Source organism: Scyliorhinus canicula, chromosome 13, assembly GCF_902713615.1.
Source record: "Scyliorhinus canicula chromosome 13, sScyCan1.1, whole genome shotgun sequence".
Classification (NCBI taxonomy): domain Eukaryota; kingdom Metazoa; phylum Chordata; class Chondrichthyes; order Carcharhiniformes; family Scyliorhinidae; genus Scyliorhinus; species Scyliorhinus canicula.
The window spans coordinates 159,348,309-159,373,574 of NC_052158.1; the positions used below are offsets into that span (position 1 = coordinate 159,348,309).

Sequence of the window (25,266 nt, forward strand, 5' to 3'; positions counted from 1 at the left end):
CTAATGGGTCTGTAATTCCCAGGGATTTCCCTATTCCCTTTCTTGAACAGGGGAACAACGTTTGCCTCCCTCCAATCATCCGGTACTTCTCCAGTGGAGAGTGAGGACGTAAAGATCATTGCCAATGGTGCATCAATCTTCTCTCTCACTTCCCGCAGTAACCTTGTGTATATCCCATCTGGTCCAGGGGACTTATCTATCCTGATGCTTTTCAAAATTTCCAGCACATCCTCCTTTTTAATATCTGTTACTTCTGCATCTTTCCAAGGTCTGCCGCCCAATCTGTTCCTCCATCTCTCTGCTGCTATTGGGGGGCTCTAAAGAGTTTAATTATGAAGACAGGTTGTATAAACTTGTATTTTCTTGGGTTTTGAAGAAAAGGGCAAGTCTGATTGAGGAGTTGGATTTGACAGGAGAGGTGTAGAGAAACTATTTCCACTTGAGGGTGAAGTCAGAACATTACAGCGCTATCTTAAATCCAGCTGCAAAACGTGACCTCACTGAATGTTGGAGCAGACTCAATAGGCCAAGCGGTCTACTTCTGTTCCGATGTATTATGGTCAATCTTTCCACACACAAGGTAGGGGCATGTGGAATCCCCTTCCCCATAAGGCACTAGATGCTGCAAATCAATTGAAGCTTTCAAAACTGAGACCACAGCAACTTTGTTGGTCAAGAGCATGAAAAGATACAGAAAAAAGTGGCACATCAAACATTATCTCAATGAATGGTGAAAAAGGAACCAAACTGTAGCTCTTCTGCTGGGTTTTTCTCCTGCCAGCACACAGATCAGCATATTTTTGAATTCAGTCTCAAAGTTGTGATAAGAGTTGCTAATCAAGTAGCATTAGCATTATCCAACAGCAAAATGTTGAATGGTCACAGAGGATTTTGAATAAAAGAATTAATTACCTTCCCTTCATGTAATAAATAAATTTATTAATTCACAGAATTTGGGTGTCATTGGCAAAATTCATTCTCTATTCCTAGTTGGCCTTTATTCAATGATGTGGAGATGCTGGCGTTGGACTGGGGTGAGCACAGGAAGAAGTCTTACAACACCAGGTTAAAGTCCAACAGGTTTGATTCAAACACGAGCTTTCGGCACTGAATTCACCTGAGGAAGGAGCAGTGTTTGAAACAAACAAGTTGGACTTTAACCTGGTGTTGTAAGACTTCTTACTTTATTCAATGAATATGGAATCCAACCCGCAATTTTTATACTGTAGATAAAGGGCGGGATTCTCTCATTCCCCAACCGTGTTTCTTGGTGGCGCGCCGGTCACTGGCGACGGGATCCTCTCTTCTGCCATTTGCAAATGGGATTTCCCATTGAAGCCACCCCACGCTGGCATGAACCCACAGGCAGGGATGCACTGCCAGCGGGAAAAGAGAATTCCGGCCAAAATCTCCAATGGAAAAGCCATTAAATGAAACAGAAAGTTCCAACAGTAAAAGGCATCGGATCCAACTTGCTTCTATTACATCAGGAAGAAAGTGCAAACCGTAGGCTAAAGCTAATTGACCAGGAAAGGCCGTTACATTTCTTGAAGCCAGCCAGTGAAGGGTGTCTGCGTGGGTTTGTTCCGCTTGCTCCGGCTTCCTCCAACAGTCCAAAGATGTACAGGTTGCGTGGATTGGCCATGATAAAAATTTACCCTTAAGTGCCCAGGTTAGGTGGCATTATGGGGATAGGGCAAGGGAGTGGGCTTGATGGGGTGCTCTTTCAGGAGGTCGGTATAGACTTGATGGGCAGAATGGCCTCCTTCTGCACGGTTATAAGGGGAAGGAGGAGGAGTTTGGGTTCCTGATGGATATCTTTAGATTGCTGCAAACTATGTGTGCACAAACATTGACATGGAGCAGGGTTCTGTTTCACCACCACAAACCCCACCGCAAACCCTGTCCCAAAAGCACATTGTAAGATTTTTTTTGGGTGGGGGGGGGGGGGGGGGGGGGTGGTTTAGGGTTAGGTTAGGCCCTCGATGGGTGCTTGCCGGCAGCTCTCAGCAGCGCCAGCACTCAATCATGGGAACAGCAGGACTGCAGACAACCATGGCATCCAGACCCAGGTAAGTGTGCAGTTCTGGAAGGAAAAGCATTGGGGAGCCTTGGAGGGGAGGTGGCAGTGCCCCCAAAGCTCATAAAGAGCATGCTCCCACAAGATGCTCTTGCTGGGGAGAGGGGAGGTGGCAGTGCCCCCAAAGCTCATAAAGAGCACGCTCCCACAAGATGCTCCCTTCCTACTTTTTAAAAACAGTTTGGTTAAAAAAGGGCCTGTTCCCTTCCACTCACCTGCCCAAATTACAGCTTGGGGAGCATGATATTCGGATCAATTGACTTGTTAACAAGCTGAATTGCCTGTTAATAATCTTTAGTGAAATGACACACAGGCTTTTGTTTACAGCACCCACCTGCCGACCAGTTTATGAAAAACGGGTTGGGTGTGGATGAAGAGGTGATGGGCGAGCCGCCAGTCATATTTTACATTCCTCCCTGCTGAAAACACACTGGAAAATCCAGGCAAATATTTTATTTTGTTTCCTTCATCCGGTCAGGAGCCTATTCCATGTGCTGACCACTGTTCAGTAGAATCATAGAATGGTGTAGATTATTCAGCCCATTGTTCTTGTGCCAGAGTTTTGAAAAAGCGATCTGATTAGCCCCACTCTCGTCAAAAATTTTCCTCTCAAATATTTAACTTTTTCACTTGCAAACTTACTAATAAATCTGGTTCCACCACCCCTTCTGGCAGTGTAGTCCAGACCAGAATAATTATCTGGGTGAAAAAGTTCTCCGAATCTCCAGTCTGGTATTTTGCCAATCACCTTAAATCAGTCATCTAATTTCCAGCCCCCCTACCTGGGCAAACAGTTCCTCCTTAATAACGCTATCAAAACATTCCATGATTTTGAACACCTCTATTAAATCTCCCCTTGCCCTTCTTCTCCACTCTGAGATGATCAATCTTTTCCAACTTCTCCACATAACTGAAGTTGCTCACCACCGGACCATTCTAATAAATCATCGCTACGCTCCCTCTTGAAGACTTTGACATTCTTCCTAAAAAGTGTGGTACCCAGAATTGAACAATACTCCAGCTGGGGTCTAAGAAATATTTTATAAAGGCTTTGCATAAAAGGGCAGCATCTTTGCGCAGTGGTCATCACTGCTGCCTCACGGCACCTAGGTCACAGGTTCGATCCTGGCCCTGGGTCACTGTCCGTATGGAGCTTGCACATTCTCCCAGTGTCTGCATGGGTTTCACCCCCACAACCCTAAGATGTGCAGGGTAGGTGGATTGGCCATGCCAAATTGCCCCTTGATTGGCAAAAATGAATTGGATACTCTAAATTTATTTTTTGAAAAGACTCAGCATAAAAGAGCAGTCACAAATGTACTCTTTATCCTTCTACCCAACAGTATGCTTAAAACATTCCAATCACTTCCATTTCTCTTTCAGAGAGCAAGGATCTATCCAAGATCTTCACAAAGACGACTGGCAGAATTATAGAACCCACAGAGGAGCTTTATTAATACAGACAGAATAACCTTACCTCTTTCGGGTATGGGATGTAACCCGCATACGCCAACACAAAGGTACAGAACTGATTGAAGTCCTCCACTGTTCTCTGTCGCTTCTTTGGTGGCTAAAAATAAATAGAATGAAGTTTCAGAGATTTGGTATGGAGCCATTTGGACAACACAGTATCAAGCTCATTAGGGCGCAGTGTCGACCCTCATGATAGTACAATCCTGCCGCTAAAGAATTCAAACCAGACTCCGTTCCCTGCTCAGCTGGATTTTAGCATGCATGAAATTCCCACAACCCTGTCATTAGTCTCAGCACCCCCCCCCCCCCCCCCACTCCTCAACATCTGTACCTTTCTCCCAGGCCTACAACCCTCCAAGACCTTCTCCCTCCTCAAATTCCAACATCTTGCTGATCTCCGATTTTAATCGCTCCACCGTTGGCACCCGTGCCTTCAGGTGAAAAAGGTCTCGAGACCTGGAATTCCTTCCCTGAACTTCTCTGCCTCTCTCTCTCCTCATTTACACCCCCCCCCCCTTAGAGCTTTAAACAAGCTTTTAATCACCTGCCCTTAGTTGATGCCAGTTTCTGTCTGATTATGTTCCTATGAGCAGCCTTGGGGTGATAGATAAAAGTTACCATGTTCATACCAGAGATGGGATTTAATATTGACTTCAGTGTGCCCAACCAAGGAAAGGAGGGGAAATCAGCCAGGATTCCTGGTCCTATTTGGTGGAGATTGGATGAAGACAGAATTGACCTTGGTTGTTTGCCAGCTTATTTATTGAGATATATAAAATTGAGAAAGGATGTGGCAGCGTAGATGCTGAGAGGCTGGCTCCTCTAGCTACAGGACATAGTTTCAGGAAGAGAGAGGCTTGTGAATCATAGGAATACCCTGCTCAGAGCTGTGAATGCAGTTTGAGTATATTTAAGACGGATGCTTTCGGACACTAAGAGAAACAAGAGATATTAGTATTGGGCAGGAAAGTGAAATTGAGATTAAAGGTCAGTCATGATCTTATTGAATGGTGGTACAGACTCAAGGGGCTGAATGGCCCATTCTTACTCCTATTTCTGAGGTTTGTATGCCACCTCACATTTTAATTACTAGCCAACATTCACTGCGTAGGCTCAAACATGGGGCATAGACAATGGGGAAGAGAACCAGAGGCTAATGACATTTATAGAAGTTACCACTGGAACAGGAGGCAGCCATTCAGCCCTTTGAACCTGTGCCAACAAACATCATGATTGATCTGTATCTTAACTCCATTAATCTGCCTTGACCTGGTAAGAAATACAACAGGGGAGTCCAGCATCAAGTAAAATGAAAGCATTATTGGATCACAAATCTGGAACTCTCCGTCCTAAAAAAACAAGATTGGGGCAATTCAAAATTGAGATTGATAAGATTTCTGTTAGGCATTGAGAATAGTCAATGGAACCAAGTAAGTGAACCGAGTTAAGGTATGGATCACCCATGATCCAATTGAATGACTAATAGGTCCAACGGACTCGATGGTCTCTTCCCGTTCCTATATTTCCAGAGAAAACACTTGGCATGTGAATAAATAATGGCAGTGGGGAGCCTGACATGTTCATGTCTTGCATACTAACAATTAGAAGATATTCACATGCCAATAGTAGGTGCTTTCTGGAATATTGGATCCACTTGCAATCTCACTCTCACAAGTTACAGGCAACAAAGGTGACATCAACACAATTAAAGAATAGTGCATAACATCAATAACAAACACTATGAAACCCTAATTACAATATCAATGCAAATTAGAAAGGCCATTCAGTCCATCTTAATCATTCACCTAGTCACTGTCTCACTGTCTACCCACTGCATGTCCAATTATTCCCTAAACTATTTGCATATTGACTCCTCTATGTGGAGCTCATTCCAAGTGTTGGTTGCCCAATGAATAATTTCCTGACAACTCTTGAATCCAATGTGACTTTTCCCTGCTCTCATGCACCTTAACACAATTATCTCAGTCCCCTCATCTGGAGGGTGAAGAGCCTTCCCTCATAACCTTTGACACTAGTTCCAGACTCTTCCCATATGGGAAAACATCCTCAGCATTCACCCCATTCAGTCCCCTCAGAATATTATTGGTTCCAATAAGATCAACTCTCAATTCCAATGGATACAGACTCAATGTGTCCTCAAAGTTCAACTGCCCCTTGATCCCAGGAACCTCTGAACTGCTTCTAATACAATTATATCCTTTATTAATTAAGGAGACCAAACAGTGCACAGTACTCAATGTGATCGCACTAATGCCCTATATAGTTGTAACTATTCACCTTGCAATAAAGAACAGCATTTCATTTGCCGTCCTAATCACTTGCTGCATCTTCAAACTAACTTTTTGCGATTCATGTACCAGGACACCCAAACTCCTCTGCACCACTGGTTCTGCAACCCCTTGCTAATTAACTAATATATTCTTTTTCAATTCTACCTGCCAAAGTGGGCAAGTTCAAACCGTCTCTCATTATACTCCATCTGCCTATTGTTTTGCCCATTCACTTAATCTGTTGAAGTTCATTTACAAACACTATGTTTTCCTCACAATTTACTCTCCTACCTGTCTTTGTGTCGTCTGCAAATTTAGAAACCTTAAATAATAATCTTTATTGTCACAAGTAGGCTTGCATTAACAATGCAATGAAGTTACTGTGAAAAGCCCCTAGTCACCACACTACTGTGTTCTTCAATCCCTTCATTCAAGGCACAGATATAGATTGTAAATAGTTGAGACCTCAGCACTGATCCCTGTGACAGTCCATTAGTTACATCGTGCCTACCAGAAAGCGACCCATTTCTCCTTACTTCCTTCCAGTTACCCGTTTTGGAGGGAAAAATGTAATAAAAGACCTGCTGAAAATTACATCTCCAAACACCACAAAACTCTGGCAATACAGGGACAACGTGCAAGCAACACACAGAATAGTATCCTGCGTGACAGATTGCTTCTGAATTCTAATGGGCCATTCTGACAACCCATTGGAATTAGAATTCATAAATATTTACCTAGAGTTCCTGAAGGGTGGGAAAGGCTGTGGGGAGAATAGAGGGAAGGGCGAGAGAGAAGAAATTGAAAGATTCAAAAACTGAAGACAAACCCATGGGTTTATCCTTCCAAACATTCTCGGCTTTGTCTGTTGCTAGACACCAATATACATTGCATGATTAAACCCTGCATCATTCTCACACCGAGAAAGGTCAGATCATCAGCCTGTTGTGATTTATTGACATTTTAAAGGCATCATACATCTTTAATTAACTATTAGGAAATTGCAATGCCAGTCATCCAAGACAAATGGAAAGTATACTGGGTCAAGAACAAATTCTTCTGCCTGAAGCAGCGATGAATAGGTCAGATTCCAGGTTATTTCACCAATAGCCACCATTAAGGCTAGTCAATGAATCCAGGACAAAAGTATGCAAATCAGAGTACAGACCCAGAGACATTTCAATAACGAAAGCATCGTAACTCAGTAAATGCCTGTTATTATTTTTTGGTATGCTGGTGATATACTTAATTCATCTGCCTGAAATAGCCCCACCTCCAGTGTGTAACACTAACATGCCTGTTCCAACCAATACTGTACCCACGTCATACAGTGAAAGGCCAGTAACCAATACAGTAATTCTAGTGCATTTCTAATTCTTTAACAGGACATGGGCTTTGCTGACTAGGCCAGCATTTTGATTGTCTTTGAGAAAATGGTGGTGGGTTGCCTTCTCAAACCACTTCAGCCCATGTGGTGTTAAGTACACCAACGTTGTTAGCAAGGAAGTTTTGAGGATTTTGACCCAGCGAAAGTGAAAGAATAACGATATAGCTCCAAGTCAGGCTGGTGCGTGACAAAGTGAACTTCAAGGTGGTGTTGCCAAGCATCAGTTACCCTCGTCCTTCTGGTAGAGGTAACAGTTTTGGAAGGTGCTATTGAAGGAGCCCTGGAGAGCTGCTGCAGTGCATCTTGTAGATGGTACACATTGCTGCCTCTATGCATTGATGGTGGAGGGAGTGGATATTGAAAGAGGTTGATGGTGTGCCGATCATAGAACATAACAGCGCAGTACAGGCCCTTCGGCCCACGATGTTGCGCCGTCCTGTGAAACCCCTCTAAAGTCCCTCTACACTATTCCCTTATCGTCCATTTGCCTATCTAATGACCATTTGAATGCGTTTAGTGTTGGCGATTGGCATTGAAGACCCCCACCCAGAGAACATTGTGTCCTTGCCACTCTTTATGATGGTCAATATTGAGGCTTGGCTTAGCCCAGTTGGCAAGACAACTGGTTCCTGATGCAGAGCAAGGTCTACATCAAAGAAATACACCAAAACAAACCCCAAACCCCCCCCTCCCTTAATATCAGACGGTGCCAGCTCCCTGAAATAGGAAGTGAACAGCTGCCACCTTGAATAGATCCTTCTGCTGAACCCCTCACTGTACACATAAGTGCAAGAACTCCATAAGATCACTTAACCACAATGAAGCTCTGGGCAGAACCAGAGTTCTCCACCCAAGTGGAACTTGCCTTCGGGCTATCAGCAAGGCAAAGGCCAGAGCATCCGCCTTCACCCCTGTCTGCAGCTCTGGCAAGTCTGAGAGCCCAAAGATAGTCACCAAAGGGCAAGGCTCCAAATCAACCCCGAGAATTCCTGACATGGTGCTGATGGAGACCGATTTAGGGCAAAACCAGAACATATGCATGCAACCCACTGGACACCGTGAATAACGCTCGCACCTTCCTCTTTCTCCAGAAAACCACACTCCTGTGCCCTGGTCAATTGTGCCCTGTGCACCACCTCCCATTCCCTCCCCAAAACTAAATGCAGCTCTCTCCCACCTCTTTAATCTCATCCAATGGATCATGCTCCACCAACACGAGTCAACTCTAAATACCAAATATCTTCCCTCCCCCTAGCTCAGCTGTCGAAAGAACCCTATCCATCAATGAGGGTGCCATGGGGAAGGAAGGAATCTCCTAACACAAAAGTTAAGCACCTGACAATACTTAAACAGAGTAGTTCTTGGAATCTGGAATTTATCCAACCACTCCTCAAAACCAGTGAACCTCCATTCTATAACTATTCCTCCAACCTCTTTCTTCTCTCACCCCCCCCCCCCACCCCCCCCCCCCCCCCCCCCCCTCCCCGCCAACCCCCCCATGACCAAAACAGGCCACTGGAACAACACAATGGTTACCACAGAATATGGCTAACCTCACCATGGCACCCAGCTTGAAATGTTGCCTAAACTGTCTCCATATTCTCAGCGCGGCCACAACCACCGGATTTGAAGTCCACTTCGCAGGGAAAATCGGAAGAGGAGGCATAACCAGACCCACAAACTAGTGCCTCTCCAGGTACTCCTCTCCAACCGCCCCCAGAAACCACTCCCGCACCATCTTAATTTTCACCACCCAATAATAAAATAACAGATTGGGCAATGGTAGACCCCTCCCCCCACCACCCAGATTGCCTTTCCCTCTGCAAAAACATCCTGCAAAACCATGGGGCCTTGCCTGGCCAAATAAAAGATATCACTTCATTAACGTCCACAAAGAAATATTTGGGAAGGAAAATGGGGAGACAGTGAAACAAAAATAGAACTCTGCCTGCCAAGGACAGGGAGGCGATCCCACTTCCTCACGTCAGCCTGCACCACTTTGAGCACATTTAACAGACCCACAAAATTTTGTTTATGGAGCGAAGCCCAATCATGGGCCGCCCCCATTCCTAGATAATAGAATTCTATAGATGCACATAGAAAGCATTCTTTTCGGTTGTATCACAGCTTGGTATGGAGCCTGCTCTACCCAAGACCGCAGGAAACTACAAAAGGTCGTGAATGTAGCCCAGTCCATCACGCAAACCAGCCTCACATCCATTGACTCTATCTATAATTCCCGCTGCCTCAGAAAGGACCCCATGCACCCCGGACATACACCCTGCTGCCATCAGACGTCTGAATGGACTTACCTCGTATTAAATTGATCTTTTCTCTACATCTTGTTACAACTGTAACATTATATTCTGCAGTCTCTCCTTCCTTCCCCATGTGCAGTATTCATTGTTTGTACAGCATGCAATAAACAATACTTTTAACTGTACATGTGACAATAATAAATCAAATCAAATAGAAGCTGGACCTGGCCAGATGAAAAGACAACTCCCCAGATCAGCTCTCCTCCCTGGGAGATACTCCGAAAAGAATTTGCGCTTGCCCAGGTTGAATTTATATCCCGAGAAGGAGCCAAAACTCCCAAGTAGCTTCATTATCTCCTCTACACTGGAGGGAGGATCCGTTACATACAACAAATCACCCAGGTACAGGGAATACCTGATGCTCTCTCCCCTCTCCCCCTCCTCCTCTGTCCCTCTCCACTTCATAGATGGCCTGAATGCCAAGGCCAGATTCTCAATTGCCAAGGCAAACAATAGCCGGGACACCCCTGCCTCGTGCCTCTCTTCAGCTGGAACTATTTTGAGCTCAAGCATTGTTACGAACACTCCTGGTGGGGTCCTATATAGGAACTGGATCCAAGATTTAATAATAATAATAATCTTTATTAGTCACAAGTGGGCTTACCTTAACACTGCAATGAAGTTACTGTAAAATTCCCCCAGCCGCCACATTCCAGCAAAAGTTCGGGTACACCATCAGGAGAATTCAGAATCACTTAATTCACCTAACAAGCACGTTTTGGGACTTGCGGGAAGAAACCAGAGCACCCTGAGACACGGGGAGAACGTGCAGATTCCGCAGACAGTGATTCAAGCGGGCATTGAACCCGGGACCGAGGGGCTGTGAAGCAATAGTGCTAACCATTGTGCTACCATGCCACCCAAATCTAGATCCACAACCAAATCTTCCCAGGATCTGGAACAGATACCCCAAATCCACACTCTCAAATGCCTTTTCAGCATCCAAAGAAAAATTACCTCTGGCTCAGGGGCTAAAGAGGGGGGCCAGAATAACATTAAGCAATCACCGAATATCAGCCGAAAACTGCCTGCCCTTAACAAACCCAGTCAGTTCTTTCCATATAACCCCAGGAGGGCATGGCTCCATGCGCATTGCCAAAAGCTTCACCAACAACTTTGCATCCTCATTCAATAATGAAATAGTGCGATATAACCCACACTTTATTAGATCCTTACCTTTCCTTAAAAATCAGAGAAATCTACGCCTGTGCCATGAGGACGGCAACATCCCTCTAGACATGGCGCGGGATTCTCCGACACCCCGCCGGGTCGGCGAATCGCCCAGGGGGGGCGGCATGAATCCCGCCCCAGCCGGCTGCCGAATTCTCTGGCGCCGGAGATTCGGCAGGGGCGGGAATCCCGATGCGCCGGTCGGCGGCCGCTCGCAGCGGGCCCCCCGGCGATTCACCGACCCGTGGGATGGGCCAAAGTCCACTTGTTCTATGCAGGTCCCACCGCCGTAAATTGGACTAGGTCCCTTACCGGCGGGACCTGGCGGCGCCGGGCAATCAGGTCCCGGGGGGTGTCCCCACGGAGGCATGGTCCGCGATCGGGACCTACCGATCCGCAGGCGGGCCTGTGCCGTGGGGGCACTCTTTTCCTTTGCGCTGGCCGTGTCTCCGCGATTGCCGGCGCGAAGGTGAACACGCCCCGTGCATGCGCGCGGATGACGTCAGCAACCGCTGACGCTCCCGCGAATGCGCGGACCTGCGCCGGCCGGCGGAGTCCCTTCGGCCCCGGCTGCCGCAGTGTCAAAGGCCTTCCACGCCGGCTGGCAGGGCGCAAACCACTCTGGCGCCAGCCTAGCCCCTGAAGGTGCAGAGGATTCCGCACCTTTGGGGCGGCCCGCAAAAAGACCTCAACCTTCACAGCTGGTGCACTGCCCGTCAAACGTTATCCAAATTTCAACTGCAATTCTTTTTGCTTGCCAACAACTCTGGTGTCACGGCAAGTGAATATTGGTGATCCACTCCAGGATGGCACCCACCAACCTCTGTCTCTTCACCCTTTCACTCTCCTCTTTATGTGCCCTATAAGAGATCCCCCGCTAATAACCACCTTCAAAGCCTCCCACAACGTGCAGGGCAGAATCTCCTCACCCAGATTAAAATCAATGGGCTCCCCAATGGTGGAGGAAACCCTGTCACAGAATCGCTTATCCACCAACAATGTCACTTCCAAACTCCGAGGGGTGCCCAACCCCACCACCGAATGATAGAATCATGAAACACACAGTGCAGGAGGCCATTCGGCCCAACAAGTCTGCACCGGCTCTTGGATAGTGCACCCTATCCAAATCCAAACCGCCATCCTATCCCTGTAAGCCAACAACCTCACCAACATTAAGGGCAATTTTGGACACTAAGGGCAATTTAGCATGGCCAATCCACCTAACCTGCACATCTTTGGACCTGTGGGAGGAAACCCGAACACCCGGAGGAAACCCACGCACACACGGGGAGAACGTGCAGGCTCCACACAGACAGTGACCCAAGCCGGGAATCGAACCTGGGACCCTGGCACTGTGAAGCAATTGTGCTAACCACTATGATGTCGTGCTACCCTGGTTGGAGCATGTGGAGCATGATCTGAAATCGCTGTTGCTGAATACCCCATCCCGAGTTGATCAGAGAGTAGACTTTCCGTACTCGAGAGCAAAAAAGAAAAATCCTTTTGGTTTTGATTTTGGTCGTAAAGTCCCCCACCCCCACAATCTACTCCATTAAAGGTCAAAAGTGCCTTTGCCACTAGAAGGACTCAAAGACTTGGGCCTCGATCAATGCTGCCGAGGACCCAGTACACAGTTAAAATTCCCTCCCAGAATTAGCTGGTGTGAGTCCAGATTGGGAACAGAAGCCAGCAACTTGTTGAGAAAAGCTGTATCGTTCCAGTTTGGTGCATATCCATTGACCAATGCCACCGGGGTACCCACCAACGATCCACTTACCATTTCATAGATCCGAATGGGAAGTATCACTATCTTAGCTGCCAAGAAAACGACCTGGGCCCTACTGTCAAATCCCGAATGGAATACTTGCCCCACCCAGCCCTTCCATAACCTTATCTTATCTTTAATCCACAAATGGGTCTTATGCAACAGCACCACATCAGCCTTCAAACACCCAAGATCTTTTAACTGGGCCATTTGGATTTCGATTTGTTTAATGTCACATATACTGAGGTACAGTGAAAAGTATTTTTCTGTGAGCAATTCAAACAGATCATTTAGTACAGTAAAATAAAAAGGAAATACATAATAGGGCAACACAAGGTATACAATGTAAATACACAGACACTGGCATTGGGTGAAGCCTACAGGGCTGTAGTATTAACCATGTCAGTCTTTAAGAGAGTGGTTTAGGAGTCTGTTAACACCGGGAAGAAGCTGTTTTTTAATCTGTTTGTGCGTGTTCTCAGACTTTTGTATCTCCTGCCCGATGGAAGAGTGAGTAAGCCGGGTGGGAGGATTCTTTGACTATGCTGCTCGCTTTCCCCGGGCAGCGGGAGGTGAAGATGGAATCAATGGATGGGAGGCAGGTTTGTGAGATGGACTGGGCTGTGTTCACGGCTCTCTGAAATTTCTTGTGGTCCTGGGCCGAGCAGTTGCCATACCAGGCTGTGATGCAGCCAGATAGGATGCTTTCTGTAGTGCATCTGTAAATGTTGGTAAGAGTCAGTGTGGACATGCCGATTTTCCTTAGTTTCCTGAGGAAGTATTGGTGCTGTTGTGCTTTCTTGGTGGTAGCGTCGACGTGGGTGGACCAGGACAGATTTATACATTTAACCCCCTCACATTCCAAAGCCCAGCCGATTAGGGGGTGGTCCACATCCCCCGACCACCCAAAATCAGTCATTCCCACCCAGTGGGGGAGTCCAGGAACTACTCAAATAAAGCCATCAGGCCTACCCAAGATGGTCGTCACACCCTCCATCAAGCCAGAACAAAGAAACGTCCACAGTCACCGTCTGAGAACTACCCCCCCCCCCCCCACCACAATCAATACCACATCCAAATAATCCAGCAACAAGGCAAACAAAGACTCCCACCCTCCCCATTTCCAACCAAAAGAGAAACAAAACACTACGGTCTTGGCAAAACCACTGTACAACCTGCAGATACCTCAGCCACCGCTCGCATGAACTTCTCAGCATAGCTAACAGGATGTGCCCCCACACAGTGTAAAAAGTAGAACAACAACCCATAATGTCAACCAGCCCCTGCCCAAATTCAACTTCAATCGTTCCAGGAAAAAAGATACAGAAAGAACAATAGCCATCCCATAAAACCCTCAGCAAAAGTCCAGGTACAAAGCTCCAAAACACCCAATCAATATACCACCAAAACCCCAAATTTCACTTTCCCAAGAAGGATTGGATCGCAAAAGGTGCGTTGGCAGGGAGGATGGCAGAGCCAAGCTCGCAAGGGGGGGGCGGGGCTGCCTTTCTTACGGTGAAGACTTTGAGAATAGCGAAGCTGCCCGAGGGATTGGAGTGCTCGAAGCCGACAAGACATTATTGCGCGATGATATTGATGGGGGCGGCCTTCTCCCCATGTTTATAAAATAAAACCCTCAAGCGTTGCACCTGGGGCCCTGCCCGTCAAAAGTAGTCCAAATTCCAAGTCTACTCCCCTATCCCATCCTGTAACCCCACCTAACCTTTGGACACGGCAGGCAATTTATCCACCTAAATTCCATCTGCGATTTCTTTTTCCTTGCCAATAACTCCAGCGACAGGGCAAGTGAGTATTGACGATCCACCTCCAGGATGGCACCCACTGACCTCTGTCTCTCCACCTCTTCGCTCTCCTCTTTATGTGCCCTATAAGAGATTATCTCCCCGCTAATAACCACCTTCAAATCGTTCCACAACATGGGAAGGTGTAATCTCCCTACCCCCGTTCCCCCCATCCGTGGATTTGGATAGGACCCACCATTGCTTCAACCAAAACCAAAAATCGCAGGCGAATCAGCCCACTGAGGGCGGTGATAGTCTGCTTCCATCGGTATCAGTCAAAGGAGAAGGTTCTGAGGTGGGGCAAACAGAGGAAAGAAAGGTGACGTGGGAAGGCACCGGCATTCGTATTTACCAGGGCATTACGATGGCCCTGCCGAAGAGGTGGGCGGCCTTTAACAGGGTGAAGGCAGCATTGTACAAGAGCAGAGTACGCTTTGGAGTGGCATACTCAGTGAAATTGAGGGTTACGCACACATCGAGAGGCGACCTGATAGAAGTCTACAAGATTATGGAGGGGCAGAGACAGAGTGGATAGTCAGAAGCTTTTTCCCCAGGGTGGAAGAGTCAATTACTAGGAGCATAGGTTTAAAGTGCGATGGGCAAGGTTTAAAGTACATGTACCAACAGTTCAAGGTGCTGCATAGGGCCCACATGACTGGGACGAGGATGAGTAGGTTTTTCGGGGGTGAGGACAGGTGTGCTAGGTGTTCGGGGAGCTCAGCGAACCACGCCCATATGTTTTGGGCGTGCCCAGCGCTGCGGGAGTTTTGGAAGGGGGTAGCAAGGACGGTGTCGAGGGTGGTGGGATCCAGGGTCAAGCCAGGCTGGGGACTTGCAATTTTTGGGGTTGCAGTGGAGCCGGGAGGGCAGGAGGCGAAAGAGGCCGGTGTTCTGGCCTTTGCGACCCTAGTAGCCCGGCGGAGGATCTTGCTCCAATGGAAGTATGCGAGGCCCCCAAGCGTGGAGGCCTGGATCGGTGATATGGCGGGGTTCATTAAATTGGAGAAGGTGAAATTTGCCCTGAGGGGATCAGTACAAGGGTTCTTTAGGCAGTGGCAGCCTTTCCTGGACTTCCCGGTGGAACGATAGGGAAATAGGCTGGCAGCAGCAGCAACCCGGGGTGGGGTGAGGGAGGGAGGCGGGGGTTTGGATCGGTGGGAGGGAGAACTGTGTACATGGGTTTGTGGGATGTGGCGGGTGTTATCTCTTTCCCTTTTGTTGTTTGGGTGTTCTTTTGTTTTTTTCTTTTGTTTGTAGTTGCTTTTGAAGTTGGGTGGGTATTGTTCTTGGGGTGTTACCGCGGTTGTTTTGTTAATAAAGTTGAGATGTTTATATTTTGTAAAAATTTCAATAAAAATTATTTTTTTTTAAAAAGTAGATGTACCAGGCAGGTTTCTTTTACACAGAGGGTGGTGGGAGCCTGGATACACAGAACATAGAACAGTGCAGGCCCTTCAGCCCACGATGTTGTGCCGACCATTTATCCTAATCTAAGATCAACCTAACCTACACCCCTTCAATTTACTGCTGTCCATGTGCCTGTCCAGAGTCGCTTAGAGTCCCTAATGACTCTGACTCCACCACCTCTGCTGGCAGTGCATTCCACGCACCCACCACTCTCTGTGTAAAGAAACTACCTCTGACATCCCCCCCTATACCTTCCTCCAATCACCTTAAAATTATGTCCCCCTCGTGACAGCCATTTCCACCCTGGGGAAAAGTCTCTGGCTATCCACTCGATCCATGCCTCTCCTCACCTTGTACACCTCTATCAAGTAACCTCTCTGCGTTCTTCGCTCCAGTGAGAAAAGTCCTAGCTCCCTCAACCTTTCTTCATAAGACATGCCCTCCAGTCCATTCAGCATCCTGGTAAATCTCCTCTGCACCCTCTCCAAAGCATCCAAATCCTTCCTATAATGAGGTGACCAGAGTTTTATAAAGCTGCAGGAAAACCTTGCGACTCTTGAACTCAATCCCCTTGTTAATGAAAGCCAACACACCATATGCCTTCTTAACAACCCTATCAAACTGGGTGGCAACTTTGAGGGATCTATGTACACGGACCCCAAGATCCCTCTGTTCCTCCACACTTCCAAAAATCCTGCCTTTAACCCTGTATTCAGCATTCAAATTCGACATTCCAAAATTTTACAGGCAGCGCAAGTGATTAGCACTGTTGCTTCACAGGGCCAGGGTTGCAGGTTCGATTCCCTGCTGGGCCACTGTCTGTGTGGAGTCTGCACGTTCTCCCAGTGTCTGCGTGGGTTTCCTGCGGGTGCTCCGGCTTCCTCCCACAGTCCAAAGACATGCAGGTTAGATGGATTGGTCATACTAAATTACCCTTAGTGTCCAAAAAGGTTAGGAGGGGTTATTGGGTTACAGAGATGGGGTGGAAGTGAGGGCTTAAGTAGGTCGGTGCAGACTCGATGGGCCAAATAGCCTCTTTCTGCTCTGTATGTTCTATGTTCTTTCCAAAATGAATCACTTCACATTTATCAAGGTTGAACTCCATCGGTCACTTCTCAGCCCAGCTCTGCATCCTGTCAATGTCCTGTTGTAACCTGCAACAACCCTGAAGACTATCTACAACCCCCCCAACCTTCGTGTCATCGTCAAACTTACTTCCCAACCTTCCACTTCCTCATGCAAGTCATTTTTAAATGCCACAAGGAGCAGAGGTCCCAGAACAGATCCCTGCGGGACACCACTGGTCACTGACCTCCAGGCGGAATACTTTCCACCACTACCATTCACTGTCTTCTTTCAGCCAGCCAATTCTGTATCCAGACACCCAAATTTCAATGTATCCCATGCCCCCTAACTTTCTGAATGAGCCTACCATGGGGAACCTTATCAATTACCTTACTGAAATCCATATACACCACATCCACTGCCCGACCTTTATCAATGTGTCTTGTTACATCCTCAAATAATTCAATGAGGCTTGTGAGGCATGACCTGCCCCTCACAAAGCCATGCTGACTATCTAATCAAACTATGTTTTTCTGAACAATCATAAATCCTATCTCTCAGAATCCTTTCCAATATTATACTCACCACAGACATAAGACTGACTGATCTGTAATTCCCAGGGATTTCCCTATTCCCTTTCTTGAATAGGGGAACAACATTCACCTCCCTCCAATCATCCGGTACTACTCCAGTGGAGAATGAGGACGCAAAGATCATCGCAAACGTCGCAGCAAACTCCTCCCTCGCTTCCCGTAGTAACCTTGGGTATATCCCATCAGGCTCAGGGGACTTATCTATCCTGATGCTTTTCAAAATTTCCAGCACATCCTCCTTCTTAATATCAAAATGTTCAAATCTATTAACCTGGTTCACACTGTTCTCATGGGCAACAACGTCCCTCTCTCTCTAATGAATACTGAAGCAAAGTGTTCATTTAGGGCCTCCCCCATCTCTTCAGACTCTCGGCACAAGTTCCCTCCACTATCCCTGATCGGCCCTACTCTCACTCTGATCATCTTGGGGTTTTCCCTAATCCTTCCTGCCAGGACTTTTTCCATGCCCCCTTCTAGCTCTCCTCAGTCCATTTTTGAGCTCTTTCCTGGCTACCTTGTAACCCTCTAGAGCCGAGTCAGATCCTTGCTTCCTCAACCTTATATAACCTTCCTCTTGACTAGAAGCTCCACTTCTCTTGTCATCCAAGGCTCCTTCACCTTACCATTCCTTCCTCGTCTCAGTGGGACAAAACTATTCAGCTCTCACAGCAAGTGCTACTGAAACAATCCCCACATTACTGTTGTGCATTTCCCAAAGAACAATTGTTCCTACTTTATGCTCCTCAGCTCCTGTCTAATAACAATATAATTTCCCTTCCCCCAATTAAATACCTTCCCATACTGCGTGTTCCTATCCCTCTCCATGACTATGGTAAGGGTCAAGGAGTTGTGGTCACTGTCACCGAAATGCTCTCCCACAGAGACATCTGACACCTGGCCTGGTTCATTGCCGAGCAATCAAGGGTTATGGATCCCGAAGGATCGGGGGTTTTAGTTCAGATGGGCAGCACGGTCAGTGCAGGCTTGGATGGCCGAAGGGACTGTTCCTGTGCTGTAATTTTCTTTGTCCAGGAGGGGACGCCATTTCCCATTCCCTCTCCATCTTCCAAAACAACTGCACCATAAATTTTGTTGGTCTCGAACCTCCAAGCCTTCCGGCAATCCAACCACCCTCAAGTTCAGTCTTCTGGAACAACTTGACAAATCGTCCTCCTTGCCTCTTAATGTCTTGTTGCCACTGGCCACCCCGCCATCTCCAGCTGCCACTGGCCACCCCGCCACCTCCAGCTGTCACTGGCCAACCCGCCACCTCCCGTTACAGAGAGGTGATCTGATCACTTTGCCTCGAAAGAGCCACCTCCACTTCTTTTAGCTCCATGCTTTTGCCTTTACCACTTCATCCATTTTGCCGAGGTCGCTCAAATCAAGAACATCGCCCCCGCACGATCCTCAAGAGACCGCCTACCATGGATTCTGAAGTTCCCCCACGAGGATGCTTGTAAGCCTCTCAGCGGTTTGTGAATCAACCACCCAGGAGCCTGCACCATTTTCCTTACTGACAGAGCTCGCAAGGCTTCAGAGCAGGAGGATGTTTCATTATTGTTCTGCATTTATTGGGCATCCATTTGGCATGGGAACCTTAACACATCAATCTAACCAAACTCCAGCCCAAATCTCCTGCACAAATAGGGCAAAAATGGCTAAAATAAAAGTTCCTGAGCAGGAGCCACATCGTGTGGCTGCTCATCTGCATGTCGCCACCGGAAGACTTCTCAGGTTATACACGGACAGACCCATCCCCACCAGTACTGTCCCCCATTTTTATACAGTGATAGTCCCGTCCCCACCAGTATTGTACCCCAGTGTTGTACAGTGATAGTCCCGTCCCAACCAGTATTGTACCCCAGTATTTTACACTGACAGACCCATCCCCACCAGTACTGTCCCCCAGTTTTATACAGCGACAGACCAGTCCCCACCAGTACTGTCCCCCAGTTTTATACACTGACAGATCCTTCCTCATCAGTACTGTACCCCAGTGTTATACAGTGACAGATCCTTCCTCATCAGTACTGTACCCCAGTGTTATACAGTGACAGACCTGTCCCCACCAGTACTGTACCCCAGTGTTATACAGTGACAGACCCGTCCCCACCAGTACTGTACCCCAGTGTTGTACAGTGAGACCTGTCCCCACCAGTACTGTACCCCAGTGTTATACAGTGACAGACCCATCCCCACCAGCACTATACCCCAGTGTTGTACAGTGAGACCTGTCCCCACCAGTACTGTACCCCAGTGTTATACAGTGACAGACCCGTCCCCACCAGTACTGTACCCCAATGTTACAGTGACAGACCCGTCCCCGCCAGTACTATACCCCAGTGCTATACAGTGACAGACCCATCCCCACCAGCACTATACCCCAGTGTTGTACAGTGACAGACCCGTCCCCACCAGTACTGTACCCCAGTGTTATACAGTGACAGATCCTTCCTCATCAGTACTGTACCACAGTGTTATACAGTGACAGACCCTTCGTCACCAGTACTGTACCCCAGTGTTATACAGTGACAGACCCATCCCTACCAGTACCGTACCCCAGTGTTATACAGTGACAGACCCGTCCCCACCAGTACTATACCCCAGTGTTATACAGTGACAGACCCGTCCCCACCAGTACTGTACCCCAGTGTTATACAGTGACAGACCCGTCCCCATCAGTACTATACCCCAATGTTACAGTGACAGACCCGTCCCCACCAGTACTATACCCCAATGTTACAGTGACAGACCCGTCCCCGCCAGTACTATACCCCAGTGCTATACAGTGACAGACCCGACCCCACCAGTACTGTACCCCAGTGTTATACAGTGACAGACCAGTCCCCAGCAGTACTGAACCCCAGTGTTATACAGTGACAGACCCGTCCCCACCAGTACTGTACCCCAGTGTTATACAGTGACAGACCCATCCCCACCAGTACTGTACCCATGTTATACAGTGACAGACCCTTTCCCACCAGTACTGTACCCCAGTGTTATACAGTGACAGACCCATCCCCACCAGTACTGTACCCCAGTGTTATACAGTGACAGACCCGTCCCCACCAACACTGTACCCCAGTGTTATACAGTGACAGACCGGTCCCCACCAGTACTATACCCCAGTGTTATACAGTGACAGACCCATCCCTACCAACTCTGTACCCCAGTGTTATACAGTGACAGACCTGTCCCCACCAGTACTGTACCCCAGTGTTATACAGTGACAGACCCGTCCCCACCAGTACTATACCCCAGTGTTATACAGTGACAGACCCATCCCCACCAACACTGTACCCCAGTGTTATCCAGTGACCGACCTGTCCCCACCAGTACTGTATCCCAGTGTTATACAGCGACAGACCCATTCCCCACCAGTACTGTACCCCAGTGTTATACAGTGACAGACCCATCCCCACCAACACTGTACCCCAGTGTTATACAGTGACAGACCCATCCCCACCAGTACTGTACCCCAGTGTTATACAGTGACAGACCCGTCCCCACCAGTACTGTACCCCAGTGTTATACAGTGACAGACCCGTCCCCACCAACACTGTACCCCAGTGTTATACAGTGACAGACGGGTCCCCACCAGTACTATACCCCAGTGTTATACAGTGACAGACCCGTCCCTACCAACTCTGTACCCCAGTGTTATACAGTGACAGACCTGTCCCCACCAGTACTGTACCCCAGTGTTATACAGTGACAGACCCGTCCCCACCAGTACTATACCCCAGTGTTATACAGTGACAGACCCATCCCCACCAACACTGTACCCCAGTGTTATACAGTGACAGACCCATCCCCACCAGTACTGTACCCCAGTGTTATACAGTGACAGACCTGTCCCCACCAGTACTGTATCCCAGTGTTATACAGCGACAGACCCATTCCCCACCAGTACTGTACCCCAGTGTTATACAATGACAGACCCGTCCCCACCAGTACTGTACCCCAGTGTTATACAGTGATAGACCTGTCGCCACCCCCCCCCCCCCCCACCCCCACCCCTCCCCCCTCCTTGCTGTATCACAGTGTTACAAAAGTAACATTTAAAACAATCAGTTGCTGCCTTGTTGGGAATGAATGTAGGTGTGAATTACAAGGCTGCCAGGTTGATGATTGACTGAGTTTGCAGCAGCCTGGACCCAGGAGGAAGTGGCTAGAATCGGGAGCATTGTGGAGCTGACCGTGTTTGGAAAAGGAAACAGCAGAGAAAATCTTAAATTGTTTGGTTGGTGAGTAACTACTGTTAGGTGGTGTCTGTAAATAGCTGAAAATAAGAAAAATGTAAAAATATTACATAATCCTCTATAATTAACAGACACAAGCAGATGAAAAAGCCAAAGCTGGTGAATCTGTGATTTCATTTTACAGAGTAAAATTTATTGTGCCACTAAGGTTTAAAGTAGTAGGTTAAGTGGTGGAGAGATGCAGCATTAATTTAAAAATAATTAGTTGTTTGGTACTGCAGACTGGAGTATTTCTGAAGAAAGGGACATGCCGTTGAAGCTGTCTGCTTTGGATTCATCTGGACAGTTTGCAAGAATAACAATTGTAAAGGGGTCAAAACTTTATATTCCATGAAAGTAGGGTACGGATTAATTGTCACGTGAACTCTGACTGGTAGAGGCATTACCTTGGGACAGTTAACTGTTAACAATTTCAAACCACTGCCATGGGGAATGAACCAAGGGCATCACGGTAGCACAGTGGTTAGCACTGTGGCTTCACAGCGCCAGGATCCCAGGTTCGATTCCCTGCTGGGTATCTGTGCAGAGTCTGCAAGTTCTCCCCGTGTCTGTGTGGGTTTTCTCAGGGTGTTCCGGTTTCCTCCCACAGTCCATAGGCATGCAGGTTAGGTGGATTGGCCAGGCTAAATTGTCTGCCCCTGCTAAATTGCTCTTAGCGTCCAAAAAGGTTAGGAGGGGTTATTGGGTTACAGGGATAGGGTGGAAGTGAGGGCTTAAGTGGGTGGGTGCAGACTTGATGGGTCGAATGGCCTCCTTCTGAACTGTATGTTCTATGGTTCTATTGTTCTATGAATGACTAGACCCCATGCTTTTGATTAGTTGAAAAGGCACAATGCGTGGATATGCTGTTTCTTTCTGCAAAGGACAGTGCCCTGTATGCGTTTATACGTAGCTTCTAGCACCCATTATGTGAGGAAACACTGCGACACCAATCTTAAATTGGTTGTTCACTAATAGGGTGCTACTGAGAAGCCAAAAAATGTTCTGCTTATAATACCAATGTGTAATGTGATATACTGTATAAATCTGTGCCAGTTTACGGTTAGATATCTGGGCCTCACTTCCCAAAGACTGCTGGAGGATCAGCTCAAACACCAGCAAGGTGGTTCGCAACAGCAAGGTACAGACCAAACCCAACTAGCTTGTGCATGGAAAATTCAAAACAGCGTTCAACATTAGATCTGATTCCGCGATTAATGTTTGCTAAATAATCCTCAGTGTTCACAGAGCTGTTTTTTGCAAACGGAGTCCAGAATATGAAAGTAAACTAGCAAAATACATAAAAATGGACTGAAAAAGCTTCTATATTATGGAGAAATGAAGATATTAGCAAAGACAAATGTGGGCCCATTATAGCCAGAGACAGGAGGATTTATAATGAACACCAGGAAATTGCATCAAAACTAAACAAATATTGTCTCGGTCTTTACTGAGGAAGATACAAAAAGCCTCCCAAGCTTTGAGCATAAGGAACTCAAAGAGATCAATACATGTAAACATTAGTAACACTGGAGAAAATAATGGGGTTGAAAGTTGATAAATCCCTGGGACCTGATGATTTACATCCCAGAGTGTTGAAAAAGGTGGCTGTAAAGATAGTGGATGCATCAATGGTCATCTTCCAAAATTCTATAGATTATGGAATAATTCCTGCAGATTGGAAAGTAGCAATTATAACCCCACTGTTGAAGAAAGGAGGGAGAGAGAAAACAGGGAGCTAGAGACTTTTATCCTGATATCAGTAGGAGGGAAATGTTAGAATCTATTATAAAGGATGTGATAAACGGACAAAATAATGGATTGAGAATTGGTTGAAAGACAGAAAACAGTTAGAATAAATATCCTGTGGTTGGCAGGCTGAGAGACAAGTGGGGTGACTAGCAGGGGTCAGTTCTTGGGCTCCAAACTATTCCCAATTTACATCAATGATTTGGAAGTGGGAACCAAATGTAACACTTCTAAGTTTGCTGATGACACAAAACCAGTGGGAGTGTGAACTATGAGGAAGATGCAAAGAAATTTCATGGAGATTTAGACAATATAATGCGGAAAAGTGAAGTTATCCAGTTTGTTCAGAAAGGCAGAGTATTTCTTAAATGGCGAGAGATTAAATGTTGATGTCCAAAGGGACCTTGTTTATGGGTCAATAAAAGTTAACAAAAAGTATAGGAAGCAAGTGGCTTGGCTTTGTATTGCAAGAGGATCAGAGTATAAAAGATGTCTCGCTGCAACTGTATATATAGCGCTTTAATGAGACCACACCTGAAGTACCGGGTAGTTTTCATCAACTTGTCCGAGGAAGAATATAGTTCCCTGAGAGAGAGTGCAACAAAGGTTCACCAGACTAATTCTCGGGATGGTAGGATTGTTCAGTGAGGAGTGATTGAGAAAACTGGACCCGTGTTCCCTGGAGTTTTGGAGATTATAGAGTGATCTCACTGAAACTGACTAAATTTTTACAGGGTGTGACAGGGAAGATGCAGGAACAACATTTATTCTTGCTGGGAGGAGGGGGTACGAGAACACTCTCAGAATAAGATGTCGGCCACTTGGGACGGAGATGAGAGTGAATGCCTTACTAAAAGGACAGTGAATATTTGGAATTCTCTACCTCAGAGGGTTGTGAAGGCTCAGCGTTTGTGCATGTTCAGGACAGAAATCAATTGATTTCTGAATACTAATAACACAAAGGGAAGGGGAGAGTAGGGATAAGTGGTATAGAATTAAATGCCCACCAGTACTGTCCCCAGTGTTACACAGTGACAGACCCGTCTCCACCAGTACTGTACCCCAGTGTTATACAGTGACAGATCCATCCCCACCAGTACTGTACCCCAGTGTTATACAGTGACAGATCCATCCCCACCAGTACTGTACCCCAGTGTTATACAGTGACAGACCTGTCCCCACCAGTACTGTATCCCAGTGTTATACAGAAACTGACCTGTCCCACCAGTACTGTACCCATGTCATAGTGACAGACTCATCCCCACCAGTACTATACCCCAGTGTTATACAGTGACAGACCTGTGCCCACCAGTACTGTACCCCAGTGTTATACAGAGATAGACCCGTCCCCACCAGTACTGTACCCCAGTGTTATACAGTGACAGACCTGTGCCCACCAGTACTGTACGCCAATGCTATACAGTGACAGACCCGTTCCCACCAGTACTGTACCCCAGTGTTATACAGTGACAGACCCGTTCCCACCAGTACTGTACCCGTGTTATACAGTGACAGACCCGTCCCCACCAGTACTGTACATAGTGTTATACAGTGACAGACCTGTGCCCACCAGTACTCTAACCCCTTATTCCCTTACTTCAAAAAAAATAAATTTAGAGTACCCAATTTTTTACTTTTCCAATTAAGGGGCAATTTAGCATGGCCAATCCACCTGTCCTGCACATCTTTGGGCTGTGGGGGTGACCCATGCAAACATTGGGCCCGATTCCCTTACTGACCAAGAATCAATCTATCCCAGCCTTAAAAAGGACTCTGCCCCCAGAGCCCTCTGTGGCAAGGAGTTCTACAAACTCACAACCCTCAAGAGAAGAAATTCCTCCTAATCAAAGTCTTAAATTGGCAGCCCTTTATTCTGAGACTCTGCCTTCTGGTCCGAAACTCTCCCGCGAGGGGAAACGTCC

At 47.1% G+C, this 25,266-nt stretch overlaps 1 protein-coding gene across 1 annotated transcript in view; it reads right to left on the reverse strand.

The window, feature by feature from the left end:
* Positions 1-25,266, reverse strand: part of LOC119976125 (PHD finger protein 23A-like) — a 48,017-nt gene that overhangs the window by 13,982 nt on the left and 8,769 nt on the right. The window contains exon 3 of the mRNA XM_038816310.1: positions 3,558-3,650. Coding sequence (XP_038672238.1) covers positions 3,558-3,650 — 93 coding nt within the window. The remainder of the gene's footprint in view (positions 1-3,557; positions 3,651-25,266) is intronic.